The following is a 15,960-nucleotide window of genomic DNA, read 5'->3' as shown; positions in this document are numbered from 1 at the left end:
CATATTAAGGATAGTCACATGGTTTTCTGCAGCTGAAGTATTGTCTCACAAGCATTTGACAAGCTCCTTCATGGTAGGTCAGTCCAAAAGATTAAGTCACATGGGATTCATTCTGGACCATTGTGAAGTAATGTGTTTTGAGAGGTCAAAGGCAAGAGGAAAGCATATAGTAAATGGCATGAGCATTAAGTGTATTGAAATGCTGATGAATCTTAAGGTGCAAGTCCATAGCTCCTGACAACACAAGTGAATGAGGTGGCATATAGCATACTTGCCTCCATCAGCTGGGGCATTGAGTGTGTAAATCGAGTTATCATGCTGCAGCTGTATAAAACTTGGTTTGGTTTCATTTGGAATATTATATTCAGTTCTGGTCAGTTTGGAGACGGTGCAAAAAAGGTTCACCAGGACGTTGCCTGGATTAAAGAGTGTTAGCTGTCAGGAAAAGTTAGGCACACTTGGATATTTTTCTCTGGAGAGCTGGAAGCTGATAGAGGTATTTACAATTATGAGATAGGGTATATAGGGTAGATAGTTAGAGTTTTTTTCCCCCCAGAGTGGAAATGTCAAATGCTTGAGGGCATAAGTTTAAGGTGAGAAGGTGAAATTTTAAAGCACATTCATCAGGCAAGTTTTCTTTTATATAAAGTGGTAGGTGCCAGGAATGTGCTGTCAGGGGAGGTTGTGGAAGCAGTTTATGGTAACACCGTTTAAGAAACATTTAGGCAGACAAAAGAACAGGCAGTGAATAGAAGCATATGTGCAGGCAGATGTGATTAGTTAGACTGGCATTGTAGTTGGTGTAACATGGACTCGTTCCTGTGTTGTACTGTTTACAGTGGAGCAGACTTGATGGGCTGAATGGCCTAATTGTGCTCCTGTGTTTTATGATGATGAGAATTTGAAGCTAAGCAGCAGTGAATTATAGCTGGTATCAGCAAGAGTATAAAGGAGACCTTTGCAATGGCTGGTTTTTGGAGAGCTTCCAAAGCATAATATTTATCTAAGAGCTCTTGCATATTTGAACTGCATTGTTCAACTCTTTAGAAGGCATTCATTGAGTACAATTTGCTGGTGCTGCAATTTTAATTTTACTCTGCATCAATCTAATATAGTAATAAAATTTCCATTTTTCCATTGACAATTTGTTTTTTTACAAAAACTTTTAAATGTATATTTTTTTATTTCCTGTGAGTATAAGCAATAAAAATACAGCCACTCTTTCTGACTCTCATCTCTGCTCATTTGCTGAATTCTAGAGGCCTAGGTAAGAAGCTAGACTTCTAGAATTTTGGTTCAAATTCTCAGTCAATATTCTAATTCCAGGAATCTCTAAGAATCTTTTGCAACAGCTTTCCCACCACAGACATAAGGCTCACTATAATTACCCGGACTATCCCTACTACCTTTTTTGAACAAGGGGACAACATTCACCTCCCTCCAATCCTTTGGTACCATTCTTGTGGACAACGAGGACATAAAGATCCTAGCCAGAGGCTCAGCAATCTCTTCCTTCACCTCGTGGAGCAGCCTGGGGAATGTTCCATCAGGCCCCAGGGACTTATCCATCCTAATATATTTTAACAACTCCAATACCTCCTTTCCCTTAATATCAACATGCTTCAGAACATCAACCTCACTCATATTGTCCTCACCGTCATCAAGTTCTCTCTCATTGGTGAATACCAAAGAGAAGTATTCATTGAGGACTTCGCTCACTTCCACAGCCTCCAGGCACATCTTTCCACCTTTATCTCTAATCGGTCCTACCTTCACTCCTGTCATCCTTTTGTTCTTCACATAATTGAAGAATGCCTTGGGGTTTTCCTTTACCCTACTCGCCAAGGCCTTCTCATGCCCCCTTCTTGCTCTCCTCAGCCCCTTCTTAAGCTCCTTTCTTGCTTCCCTATATTCCTCAATAGGCCCATCTAATCCTTGCTTCCTAAACCTCATGTATGCTGCCTTCTTCCACTTGACTAGATTTTCCACCTCACTTGTCACCCATGGTTCCTTCACCCTACCATTCTTTATCTTCCTCACCGGGACAAATTTATCCCTAACATCCTGCAAAAGATCCTTAAACATCGACCACATGTCCATAGTACATTTCCCTGCAAAAACATCATCCCAATTCATACCCGCAAGTTCTAGCCTTATAGCCTCATAATTTGCCCTTCCCCAATTAAAAATTTTTCTGTCCTCCCTGATTCTATCCTTTTCCATGATAACGTTAAAGGCCAGGGAGTGGTGGTCACTGTCCCCCTGGTGTTCACCCACTGAGAGATCTGTGCCCTGACCCGGTTCGTTACCTAATATTAGATCTAGTATGGCATTCCCCCTAGTCAGCCTGTCAACATATTGTGACAGGAATCCGTCCTGGACACACTTAACAAACTCTGCCCCATCTAAATCATTGGAACTAATCAGGTGCCAATCAATATTGGGGAAGTTAAAGTCACCCATGATAACAACCCTGTTATTTTGGCACTTTTCCAAAATCTGCCTCCCAATCTGCTCCTTGGTATCTCTGCTGCTACCAGGGGGCCTATAGAATACTCCCAATAGAGTAACTGCTTCCTTTCTGTTCCTGACTTCTACCCATACTGACTCAAAAGAGGATCCTGCTACATTACCCACCCTTTCTGTAGCTGTAATAGTATCCCTGACCAATAATGCCACCCCTCGTCCCCTTTTTCCCCCCTCTCTATCCTTTTTAAAGCACTGAAATCCAGGAATGTTGAGAATCCATTCCTGCCCTGGTGCCAGCCAAGTCTCTGTAATGGCCACTACATCATAATTCCATATATGTATCCAAGCTCTCAGTTCATCACCTTTGTTCCTGATGCTTCTTGCATTGAAGTACACGCACTTTAGCCCTTCTACCTTACTACCTTTATACCCTTTATTCTGTTTCTCATTCCTCAAAGCCTCTTTATATTTTAGATCTGGCTTTACCCCATGCACTATGCTCGCAGTTCTGGCATGACCTTTATCCTCCTCCACCTCGCTATCTGCTCTAATACCCTGGTTCCCCTCCCCCTGCAAATCTAGTTTAACCCCCCCTCCCCCCCCCCGGAGCAGCACTAGCAAACCTTCCCGCAAGGATGTTAGTCCCCCTCCAGTTCAGGTACAACCAGTCCCGTTGGAACAGGTCCCACCTTCCCTGGAACAAGGCCCAATTGTCCAGAAACATGAAGCCCTCCCTCCTGCACCAACTCCTTAGCCACGTATTTAGCTGCATTATCTTCTTATTTCTAGCCTCACTCGTACGTGGCTCGGGTAGCAATCCTGAGATTGCAACCCTGGAGGTCCAAATGGAGCACCAACTAACGTGCCAAGCTGTCACAGGATCTTCTTCTTACGACTCCAGGGCTTCTTTCCCCAAAACGTACAGCCTGAAGGACTTAAATAGTGCAGGTCAGAGATTTCTTTCATACATAGCCAGCAGAATTCACAACCACATACAGCACAAGTCATATGATTGCAGCTTCCATCATTCATTTTTATTATGTGTGCTGCACATCGTGGACAAGGCTTAATAACATCCACTGTTGAACGAGATGGTAGAATTTGATTGACCAGCAGACTGTTTATTTCAGGTAACCCCTTTCTTCATGTAATCTCATCCTGAACGTATCTACGAAGTGTCCAGTTTTCTGTAGCCGTCGCTCCAGATTCTTGACTGTAGCTGACTGATGATGAACACATTGTTCTTAGTCGTAAGCTCTGCGCTCTCGGTTGATGTGCAGCATCGCAAGTCTGATTCGGGTGCCATATTTGCTTACAGTGGTAACAGAACTCAGTACCACATCCTTCTCGGGCACAAATCAGTTTTGGACAGCTGGCAAAATAGTAAAAAAAAAACAATATTAATATTAGTTCCCATGTATATTGTTTTCTAAAACAAATTAATGAATATAGTTGAATAGAAAATGGAGGGTGTTGTTAGACTGATTTTGAAGTAGGTGAAAAAATTTGGCACAAAATCATAGGCCAGATGGCTGTATTGTTCTGTGTACTATAGAACTTGTCACGAACCTGCTACCAATTTAGGATAGTTAGCTCTTGTTGCAGTATTTGAGAAAGAGCTGGAGGTAGTAGCAACATTCTTCATTTAACTGATATAAGCACAGTAATTATTCAGTGATCTTACTGATGTTATTGAAATCTTTCTGTGTGCAAAACAGTGATGGTGCTTAGCAACTGTCGCTGCACAGCAGTTGCAGTCTCAGTGTTCATGTATTATTTGATCAGGTGTTGAATGAACATCAATTATCCATGGTCTGTTTACTTAACATTCGTGCTTCTGAAACTTTCCCCAAAAAACAAATATTTAGTAATAAGAACAGTTTGGATTGTCAGAAATGCACTAGAAGAGTCCATTCAGCCCATTGTTCTTGTGCAGGTTTTTTGAAGGATTGTTCATTATTCTACCATACTCCAATATTCTCCTTTTATCCAGATTTTGCCTTTTTCTCAGCTCAGCCCCATTTAAATGCTTGAATTTTGTTGCAATATATACTAGACTATCTGTTCACAGTACAGTATTACTCAATGGATTGATAAAAAAACTTATAGTCACAGATTCAAACAGCATAGGCGTGGATCCTTCAGGCCACAATGACCACATTGCCAAATTACTCTAATCCCACGGGTGTTCATTAGTTCTATTTCTGAAACTCTTACTTTGGACAAGTGATTATGACCATCAACTCAGATGGGGTAGATAGTCAAAACTCACTAGCCCATGGTCGGAGTTTGAATAGGCTAGGAGATTGGATAAGCTAGGCTTGTTCTAACCTGATAATCTCTCCCCAAAACTAAATTTCAACAGTCAAGGCACCATCCTGGTTAATTTCCTCTGTGCTCTCTCCAGTGCAAACACATCATTCATCTAATATGGCAATCAGAACTGTGCACAGTACTCCAAGTGAATTCTAACAAGCTCTTTGTAAAGTTGCAACATAACATCCTTACTTTTATATACCCTGAATATGAAGACAAGCATGTCGTTTGCTTTCTTCACCACCTAATCTACCTGCCATTCATCTATGTTGAATACTCCTATGCTCATTGCTTGAAAAACAAGAGGCATGGGTTTAAGATGAGAGGAAGGACTTTTTAAGGGGATTTTAGAGCAAAGTTTTTGTTTTACTCAGAGATTAATTGATTTTGGAACCTACTGCCAGAGGATTTGGTGGAGTCAAATACAATCACTACATTAAAGAAATGTTTGGACAAACACTTAATGAGGCAAGACATATAGGATTTGTACTTAATGTAGGAAAATGTGATTAGTGTAGATAAACAAAAAAGTTAACACAGACATGATGGGCAGAAAAAGACTTGCCTCTGTGTGAGACAACTGTATCACTCTAAATCACTTAGTGTGCCAAATGATATACAAATAAACTAATATACTGTCAGACATCTTCACCTCTTCAATTTGGTCACTTCTGCTTGGTTGGGAACCTCTATTCTTAATCCCTCAAAAAAGACAATTTAAGATATTAAACCTTATTAAACTTTAAATCCTGTCATGTATCATCTTAGTAACTTGCCTGAATTCTGTAAAATATAATAATGCTTTCTATGTATGAAGTGCTAATTCTAACTTTTTTTTCTTTTGATAGTCATGATGATTCATATGGAGAGTTTGGTCATTACTTGATCTTGGTTCACAGTGCTTCAAGCGAAGAGTTAACAGGCAATCTCTCATGTAGCTACACCACAGACCAAGCACCTGTCAACAGCTACATACGTGAGTATGCGCAGAAGCATAACAATGCATATGTCAGGGAAAGACTACGGTAGTTTACTGGTCCAGGTCAAAATTGATAAAGTATATCACTGTACTCTTTTGTCTGTCATCTAAAGGACCTCTGGATTATTCTGATGTGATCTGTAAATTTTAGATAGCATGGTGCCATTTGGCACTTCTGGTCATAATTCATAGTCTCTTTCATTAAGTGCTCTTGAGCTTTGTTTAACCTTTGGTTTGATTTTATCTATTTTAAGATTAAATGCTGAAAATTATTACTTCAGGTTGAGTACCCCTTATCGGAAAATCCGAAATCCAAAAACCTCTGAAATCTGAATTTTTTTTCTGTGCGGACATGGCGCCACAAGTTCCCAGGTGGCATACAGGTCTTTGTGCACTACAGACACTGAGAAGCCCAGGTGGCATACCGGTCTTTGTGCACTACAGACACTGAGAAGCCCAGGTGGCATACAGGTCTTTGTGCACTACAGACACTGAGAAGCCCAGGTGGCATACCGGTCTTTGTGCACTACAGACACTGAGAAGCCCAGGTGGCATACCGGTCTTTGTGCACTACAGACACTGAGAAGCCCAGGTGGCATACAGGTCTTTGTGCACTACAGACACTGAGAAGCCCAGGTGGCATACCGGTCTTTGTGCACTACAGACACTGAGAAGCCCAGGTGGCATACCGGTCTTTGTGCACTACAGACACTGAGAAGCCCAGGTGGCATACAGGTCTTTGTGCACTACAGACACTGAGAAGTGACCTCACATATGTAATCAACAGAATTTAATGAAAGTAGAAAAACACTGCATGAAATGAAAAATAAAGATCTTGACCATGTATTGAAAAAGTAGATTTGTTAGCTATGGAGTGAACATACGCTGCTTAAAGGTATGCTCATCATAAACAAGCAAAGGTCTATCACAATGAACTGAAAATTGAAGGTAGTTGGGAATATTCAACAGGCTGATTGCAGAAATTTAAGAAAAGGCGGACAATTACATTTTTTAAAAATTTTAAAATTGTAAAGATAAAGCATCTGCAGATCACAAAGCAGCAGAGAAATTCATTGATGAGTTTATCACGATTGTCGCTGGTGAAAATCTAATACCAGAATAATGCTGATTGTTTTTATACCTTACCTAAAACCCAAAAAGAAATAAAATACAAATGCAGTGTACTGTAACCTTTTAATCAAAACAAATTTCATGACGTATGTTGGTGAAATTAAATCTGATTCTGATTCTAAAAACATGGCATTAGAGGTGGAAACTGAAAGCTTGCCATTGTTTATTGTTATTCAACAGCTGATTTAGCTATTCTCCTGTTGCTGCTGTACTGCTTTTGTAACCCTGCACACTGTTGTGACGTGAACAAAGTCATCGGAGAGTCACTGAAGCTAATGGATATAGGAGTGTTTTATTTAGCAAAAGTGAGCAACAGGCACCATATTGAGACACTCTTGGAAGAAGAGGCCTGATTGATCTAATATGACATGAGATTTTTATATGTTAAAGATCAAAAGGTGCAGCAGGGCAATGCTATAGTTGCAATGTATCTACAATGCTTCCTTGAAACATATAGTTTCAAGCACCTCCTTCTTTGCACCCACACTCCAGACACACAAAATAAATGTTAATTCTCACCGACTCCGGGCTGCATTCATGCATATTCAGGCTTCTACAGTCAAATGGAAGGCCCTTGTTCAGAGCTGCATTTTAAATTCAAGCTACAATCCACGTTCAGTTCTGAATACTGGCTGCTGTAAAATTTGTATTTGCTGTATACTATAACTCCAGAATACACCATAACATGCACATTATATTAATGGTATGTAATCATTTATACTGTTAAGTACATAGGTATTATGGACAAGTGTAAGACAAAGACTACTTACTGGTGGCACATAAATTCAGAGTCAGAAATGAGGGCGATCCCGAACTATCTCATTATATATTCCAAAGTCTGAAACACTTCTGGTCCCAAGCATTTCAGGTAAGGGTTACTCAACCTGTATTTTGTTCTTGTATTTGCACAAAATACACTGTGTAGAAACTAATATTTGAAGTCAGCTTGGCCTTGGTCTTCACACATGAGATGCTCAAGCATTGGAAAGAAAGAAAATTTCAATGGTGTTGAGCACCTTCACTCTATCCACAAAAAGCAGGATTTCCTGGTGACCAACCATTTTAAATCCAATCGTCATTCCTATTTTGACATGTTGGTCCACGGCCTTCATAACTCTCAGGTTGGGGTAATATCAACTCATATTCCATCTGGTTAGCCTTCAACCTGATGGCATGAAGATTGGTTTCTCTAACTTCAAGTAATTTTTCCCTCTCCCCCTTCTCTCTTCTTTTATTCCACACTCTTGTTCCCCTCTTACCTCTTCTCTTCTCCTCACCTGTCTATTCCCTGGTGCCCTTCCTCCCTCCCTTTCTCCTGTGTTCCAATCTCCTCTCCCTTCAGATTCCTTCTTTTCCAACTCTTTATCTTTTCCACCTATCCCCGCCAGTTTTTTTTACTTCCTCCACCCTCCCCACCCACCTGGCTTCACCTATCACCCTCTAGCATGTACTCCTTCCCCTCCCCCAACATTTTTATCTTGGCTTCTTTCCCCTTCCTTTCCAGTCCTGATGAAGGGTCTTAGCCTTGAGTTCCTCCAGCATTTTGTGTGTTGTTTTGAATGACTACTATCTACTATAATGAACTATGTTCCTGCTTTGTGGAGAGTATGCAATTTCCCTTACTTCTGGTATCCGGAGTTACATGTTGTGAACCATATGTGAACAGTCTAATCTCAATTTATAACTCTGTCATTTCCCATCCGCATCATTTAACCATGTTTAAATCCCCATATTTTTAGCTAATCTGAAAGCTGCTACAGCAATACCCCTACAGTGATGAAATTTATAAATGTGTTCATTAAGTTTGCAAAATTCCTGAAGTGTCTGCTCCTCTTAACTCTCACAGCTCTTGCTGATCAATCATTATACATCATTCTGTTTCAAAAATCCTGTTAAAGAAAGTACTAGTTTCACACACCATGTGTCTCTGCTGACCTTTCTATTTGTTGTATGCATAACAGATTCTAAACTAGGTGTTCAGAGCTCATATTTTGTGCGGCCATAGTCTTCTTACAGTGCTGTATCTTGAGAGAGAGGATAAAAACAATTTATTTATTCAAAAAGACATTCAGCATGGAATAGCTACTTCCGGCCCTTTGAGCCACACTGCCCAGCAACCCCTTATTTAACCCTAGCCTACCCACCAGACAATTTATGATGAATAATTAACTTATTAACCTGTACGTCTTTGGACTGGGGGAGGAAACCTGAGTACCCAGAGGAAACTCACACATTTTATGGGGAGGACGTACAGACTCCTTACAGATGATGTCAGAATTGAACTTAGAATTCTGTCACCCCCAGCTGTAAGTGTCACGTTACCCACTACGTTACCATGGCACCAAAGTTCACTGTTCCTTAATTGTAGATTGTATTATATTTTGATTGAAAGAAAAATAAAAATAAAATTGTTGACATTAACGAAGAAGATACTGTGGGATGATATGAAATGTTCCTATGTACTTTATTAGGTACACCTATACACTTGTTCATTAATGCAAACAGCTAATCACTTTGGCAGCAACTCAAAGCATAAAAACATGCAGACATGGTCAAGAGGTTCAGTTGTTCTTAGAATAGGGAAGAAATTTGACCTCGTGACTTTGAGTGTGGAATGATTGTTGGTACCAGACAAGGTAGTTTGAGTATCTCAGAAACTGCTGAACACCTGGGATTTTCACACACACCAGTCTCTAGAGTTCACAGAGGACGGTGTGAAAAACAAAAAAAAAATCCAGTGAATGGCAGTTCTGTGGGTGAAAATGCCTTGTTAATGAGAGAGGTCAGAGGAGAATGGCCAGACTGGTTCAAACTGACAGGAAGGTGACAGTAATTCAATTAACCATGCGTTACAACAGTGGTGTGCTGATGAACATCTCTGAATACACATGTTGAACGTTGAAGTGGATAGGCTACTGCAGCAGAAGACCTTGAACATACACTCAGTAGTCACTTTATCAGTTACAGGAAGTTCCTAATAAATTGGCCACTGAGTGTATATTGAATTTAAAGTTTTATTTTCAATTTTTTTGTTAATAATACATTAAATTGACAATGCTGAAGGAATATCAACACATCTGATACCCACATCCCTGTTTAATCAGTTAACAAAATTTTTTTTGACTATTCTTTTCCAAATTACTCTTTGAGGATTCATATCAAAACACAATTCACATTGTTTTTTATGGAAGCAGGTGATGTCTTTAAACTTGAGGGAAAAGTAACAATACCTTGAGCCAGTGATTTAGAGATGGGCAGGGTGTATGCCTGGGCTTTGGGCAAATCTTCTTTCGTAAGATACTTGAAAAACAGAATGTATTTAAAAAGAGGAAACAAAACTGAAGGAAGGTAATTTCTCCAAGTAAATACACCAGAGGATGATCACATACAGATTATTATTATTACTTTATTGTCACCAAACAATTGATATTAGAGCATACAATCATCACAGTGATATTTGAATTCTGCGCTCTGCGCTTCGCGCTCCCTCGAGTACAAATCAATAGTAAATATAATAAAGATTTAAATTATAAATCATAAATAGAAAATAGAAAATAGAAAAGGGAAAGTCAGGTAGTGCAAAAAAACCGAGAGGCAGGTCCGGATATTTGGAGGGTACGGCCCAGATCCGGGTCAGGATCCGTTCAGCAGTCTTATCACAGTTGGAAAGAAGCTGTTCCCAAATCTGGCCATACGAGTCTTCAAGCTCCCGAGCCTTCTCCCGGAGGGAAGAGGGACAAAAAGTGTGTTGGCTGGCTGGGTCGTGTCTTTGATTATCCTGGCAGCACTGCTCCGACAGCGTGCGGTGTAAAGTGAATCTAAGGATGGAAAATTGGTTTGTGTGATGTGCTGGGCTGTGTTCACGATCTTCTGCACTTTTTCCGGTCTTGGACAGGACAACTTCCATACCAGGTTGTGATGCACCCTAGGAGAATGCTTTCTATGGTGCATCTATAAAAATTAGTGAGGGTCTCAGGGGACAGGCCAAATTTCTTTAGCTTTCTCAGGAAGTAAAGGTGCTGGTGGGCCTTCTTGGCAATGGACTCTGCTTGGTTGGGCCAAGTCAGGTCACTTGTGATATTGACCCCGAGGAACTGAAAGCTTCTGACCTGTTCCACCTGCGCACCACTGATGTAGATGGGGTCGTGCGGTCCGCTACTCCTTCTGAAGTCAACAACCAATTCCTTCGTCTTGCTGATGTTGAGGGATAGATTATTGTCTTCGCACCATGCCACCAGGTTCTTAACTTCCTCTCTGCACTCAAACTCATCATTACCCGAGATACGGCTTACAATTGTGGTGTCATCAGCAAACTTATATATTGAGTTCGATGGAAACTTGGCTACACAATCATGGGTGTACAGTGAGTACAGCAGGGGGCTGAGTACACAGCCTTGTGGGGCACCGGTGCTCAGCGTGATTGTAGAGGAGAGCTTGTCCCCTATTTTTACAGCCTGGGTCCTGTCTGTGAGGAAGTTGAAGATCCAGCTGCAGATCTGAGTGCTAAGTCCCAGGTTCCGGAGCTTAGGAATCAGTTTATTTGGAATGATGGTATTAAAGGCAGTGCTGTAGTCAATGAAAAGGAGCCTTACATATGCGTCTTTATTCTCCAGGTGTTCTAAGGAGGAATGTAGGGCCAGAGAGATAGCATCTGCCGTTGACCTGTTGCTCCGGTAGGCGAACTGCAAAGTGTCGAGGTTGACCGGTAGGCTGTGGTTGATGTGTGCCATAACCAATCACCAATCTTGCATAAAATCAGTCTCAGCCAGGCACAGTAAGGCTGGCTACCAGACTTTCTTGCCAGAAAAGTTACCCAATTGTTTTCCACTCTGGCTGGGAATGCCATATCATTCTGTGAAGTCTATAAGTGCTACACAGGCTCATTTGCTTCTGTGAGAAGCAAAAAACTGCTGGTGCTTATACACAATAATACTGCAGCATCAATGGAGAGTGAAAACACATAACTAATTTTAGGTCAAAGACCTGTCTGGTGCCCTTCTACAGATGCTGCTTGTAATGCTGACCATGTTGCAGAATTTTCTATTTTTTAATTTCATTTGCTTCTCTGCTTACTTTAAATTGCTCAAGCCTACTCATGCTGAATTTGGACTCTGATCGTGTTTGCGTGCTTCCATGCATTACAAGTTAATCTTTCAGATAATCTATCTTTTATGGTTTATTATAGAAATAGAGAACTGTATATGTCCTTGTAATTAAGTTATGATTCCCTTTGCACATTCCCTGTCTCAGAATTCTCAGCTATAATTCATCTTGGACATACTGTAATCCTTCAGTTCATCCCCCTTTCTAGATTTTAAGTTGTCTATTGCTCTCAATCAGCTTCTTGGCAGCTCTTCTACACCGTACATTTTGGAATTACTCCACGTGCAAGCTGTGACTCTGTTATCGGTGATTTATAAAGACCAGGACTTCTCCTTATCTCTTTTCCTGTGTACAACGAGGCCAGTTGTCATTGTTTGCCCATGAAACATGTCTTTATAGAGATTACACTGACACTGATCATCCCTGTCCTTTGAAATTGACGACTATTGACACAAAGAGCCAAAAATATTGATGAATATTGTGATGGGGATGGAAAGTATTAGCTCAGCTGTGATAAGCAGAGTAGAGTCCTGGTGATTTAGTAACTAGACCTTATCATGATGCGTTTTCTTTGAATCTGCAGGCTGATATGAGGTGGGACTTAGATGTACTGAACAAATATGCAGTACTTTTTATCAGTGCTCCTGATAAATATATCAGGGTCTCTCTTCCACCTATCTGAGATATTGGTCAGTAGCGCTGTATATGCAGGATCCTTAGCATTATCAAGGATCTCACCCACCCATCCCAAAATTTCTTTGACCCTACCTCCCGCCCACCCCTCCACCATCAGGCAGGAGGTGCTGTAGCATTAGGAGAAAGACTATTCGGATGGGAAGCAGCTTCTTCCCCTAGGCTGTGAAACTACTGAACTCCCTGCCATCACTTATGAAGTGCCAGTATCATTATACTGTTTATTCTTTAACTTGTGTCATAAATGCACCTTATGCCAAATGTAAATCTTCTGGAATATATTTAATTAATTGTGGTAATATTACCTTATGTATTGTGTGTGAGTTATAGCCTGTATGTACTGTGTTGTGCACTTTGGTCTGGAGGAATATTGTTCACATGGTCATTGGGATGAGGCAGAATAATAGTTTGGCATGGACTAGTTGGGCTAAAGAGTCTGTTTCTATGCTCTAGTACTCTGTGACCCCGCGTAGGCTGTTTTAGAAGGTATTCAAAGTCTGCACATTTCTATAGTCCTGGACTCTCATACAAGTCTGAACAGTAGGACAATAGTGGATGTAAAGTACAATTGTGAACCAGATGGTATTTTACAGATGCCACATATATTTCATGGATGCCACATATGATATGATCTCTTTAACAAAAACTGCTGATACACTCAGCAAATCAATCCACATCTGTGGGAGTAGAAACTTGAGTTAATCAAGTAAAAGACTTTTCATTTAATTATTTTCCCTTTCCCACAAATGAGGCCGGACCTGCTGAGTGTTTACTGTATTTTCTGTTTTTGCTTTAGATTTCCAGCATCTTCAAGTGTTTTACTGAATTTCATTTTTTTAAATACTGGATTTAATAAATGGACTAAATTTCCTGCAGAAAGGTTTCATTTGTGTCTGCTTGGGTTCTAATCCAGTTATCATTATATCCTGCTGTGTTAATGCCTGGTGTCCAAATCTGCTGGAATATGACCCATGCTTCCCATTTGATGCTAAGGGACATATTAGGGTATTTTCAACCTTGTTGCTATTTCTACTTTACAATATTCGCAGGTACTTTTTTTTGTATCTTGATAACCATTAATGATAGCAATACAGGGGGCTTAAAATGTATGAAAATGCCAGCAATTCAGCAAAAATTATGTGGAATTATCCTTTGAATGGCAGATCTTAGGGTTTTACTTTTTAGTTTGTCTTTCATCATCAGATGATAAAGTATGGCAGAGTTTTCTTTTTGTGCATGTTAAAATTCATTTCCACTTTTCAGAGAGATGGGAATTCTTATCATATCTTGGCCAACAAATTTGTTTCAACTAAAATCCTCTGACATGTCATTCCTCTCTGTGCTCTTTGTTGACTTATTCACTAGTTGCCAGATGACCTATAATAAAATAGCATTAATTAAGAATATGAAAGAAAGATACTTTATTTTTTTTGCCACATATACATCAATCTAAATGTAAATATTTACAGCCTTTGCAGGCTCAACCACTGAATGGGCAAAGACCATCCAATCCATAGTCACCCATTGTCCTGACCCTGGCTACGAAGGATGGGTCTGGCCCCACTCCCGCGCAATGCTCCAGTCAGCTGGTCGTTGCTGGCATACCTGTCCTACGTAGAAAAGTTCTTCCAGGAGAACGCCTTTGACCACAGGGCCATCAGGCAGTGGTCCGCACGTAATGTCCTGCAGGCACTGCAGGAGAAGGACGTGATGGACACAGTGGGGTGGTTCCCTGAGCAGACCGTCCAGTTCATCTGGCAAAATGCCTCATCGCCAGATCTCACCAACAGGCACCAAGACCTCGCCTGGCTGGCGGTGAGAGGGGCCCTCCCAGTCAGAGCCCTCCTGTATGCTCGGAACGTCATCTCCACACCCCACTGCCCACGGGAGGACTGCAGTGAGGAGGAGTCTGTGACCCACCTCTTTGCACACTGTCAGTTCGCAAAGAGGATGTGGAGGAGGATGGACGGGCTAGTGTCACGTTTCATCCCCAGCAGCTGCGTAACAGAGGACTCTCTGATCTACGGGCTGTTCCCGGGGACGCACACAGAGACCAACATCCGGTGCTGCTGGCAGATCATCAACTCGGTGAAAGACGCTCTTTGGTCGACCTGAAACTTGATGATTTACCAGCACATGGAGATGTCCGTGGGAGAATGCTGCCGACTGGCACATTCTCGGCTGCAGGAGTACGTGCTGAGGGACGCACTGAAACTCGGTGCAGCCACCGCAAGGGCCTGGTGGGGAAGGACCACAGTATAGGTTTCTCCACCCGTGGGAGTGGGAGGGGTCGGGTGCTGGGGAGTATACCTCTCAACAATGATGTGGTAAGGTGGACAACTGCAGTGCCACGTGGGTGGCCATAAGTATGGATATATACTGACTATAATGGAAACGTATGTAAAGGATGGGAAGTTATTGAATGGTTTATTGTATATAATTTTAATTTTGAATAAAGTATATTTTGAAATAAAAAAAAAGAATGTTTCTTGGCTTCACCAACCTTACTTTCAGATCAGGACTTGCCATACACTCCGTACCTACCATATCAACCACCGTCCACTTACCTATTTTATTCATGCTTCCTCCACTATGTAAGACCACAATTGACATTGATCTATCGGTCACACATCTTAGACTTGTAAATTTACCAGTTTATGTTCATCATTAGTCAGTTTTAATCCTGTAATTTTCTGACTCAATTCTGAGCTGTTCAAGGCAGCTACCGCCACTTTCTCAAGGGAACTTGTGGCAAAAGCTGCTTATGACCATCCCACTCAGGATTCATAAGACAAAAGTTGAAACTGTATCTTTTTGGAATTTAGCTCATGTATTGCACATCTCATAACTATCTGACACATTGAGATGCTTTTCTTTTCAAGTTTTCTGGTTATAATTGCAAATTTTAAAAATCTGGCTAAGCTGCAGAAGTGTAGTCTAATGATTAATTTCTATTAACCATTTTAAGCTGCCAGTTGATGGGTCTGCACTTTATAGCCAGTAATGAAGCTGCACTTTACAATGATGTAATGTGGATATTGCCATGGTAATGTATTATACAGATGAGTAAAGAACTTGCTGATGGCTCACTTGTAGTATCACATTCCTCATTAGGCCATGAGCTTGTTAAATTATCTGGAAAGAAGTGTGAAAAAGACTATTTCCCATCTATAAGTAGAACCCATCACTGGCCCAGGCTGGTTGGCCATTTATCCACATGTAGGTTTCCTTGGATGAGCTATCAGGTTTCCACAGATGGTTAACTTCCC

General features: G+C 41.0%; 1 protein-coding gene across 1 annotated transcript in view; it reads left to right on the top strand.

Moving 5' to 3' along the window:
- The window catches only part of si:dkey-192p21.6 (uncharacterized protein LOC565246 homolog), a 355,495-nt gene that overhangs the window by 33,735 nt on the left and 305,800 nt on the right, over positions 1-15,960 (top strand). The window contains 1 exon segment of the mRNA XM_063070659.1: positions 5,634-5,761. Coding sequence (XP_062926729.1) covers positions 5,634-5,761 — 128 coding nt within the window.

The sequence above is a fragment of the Mobula hypostoma genome, chromosome 18, assembly GCF_963921235.1.
Source record: "Mobula hypostoma chromosome 18, sMobHyp1.1, whole genome shotgun sequence".
NCBI classification, from domain to species: Eukaryota; Metazoa; Chordata; class Chondrichthyes; order Myliobatiformes; family Myliobatidae; genus Mobula; species Mobula hypostoma.
This window is presented reverse-complemented; position numbering and strand designations above follow the sequence as displayed.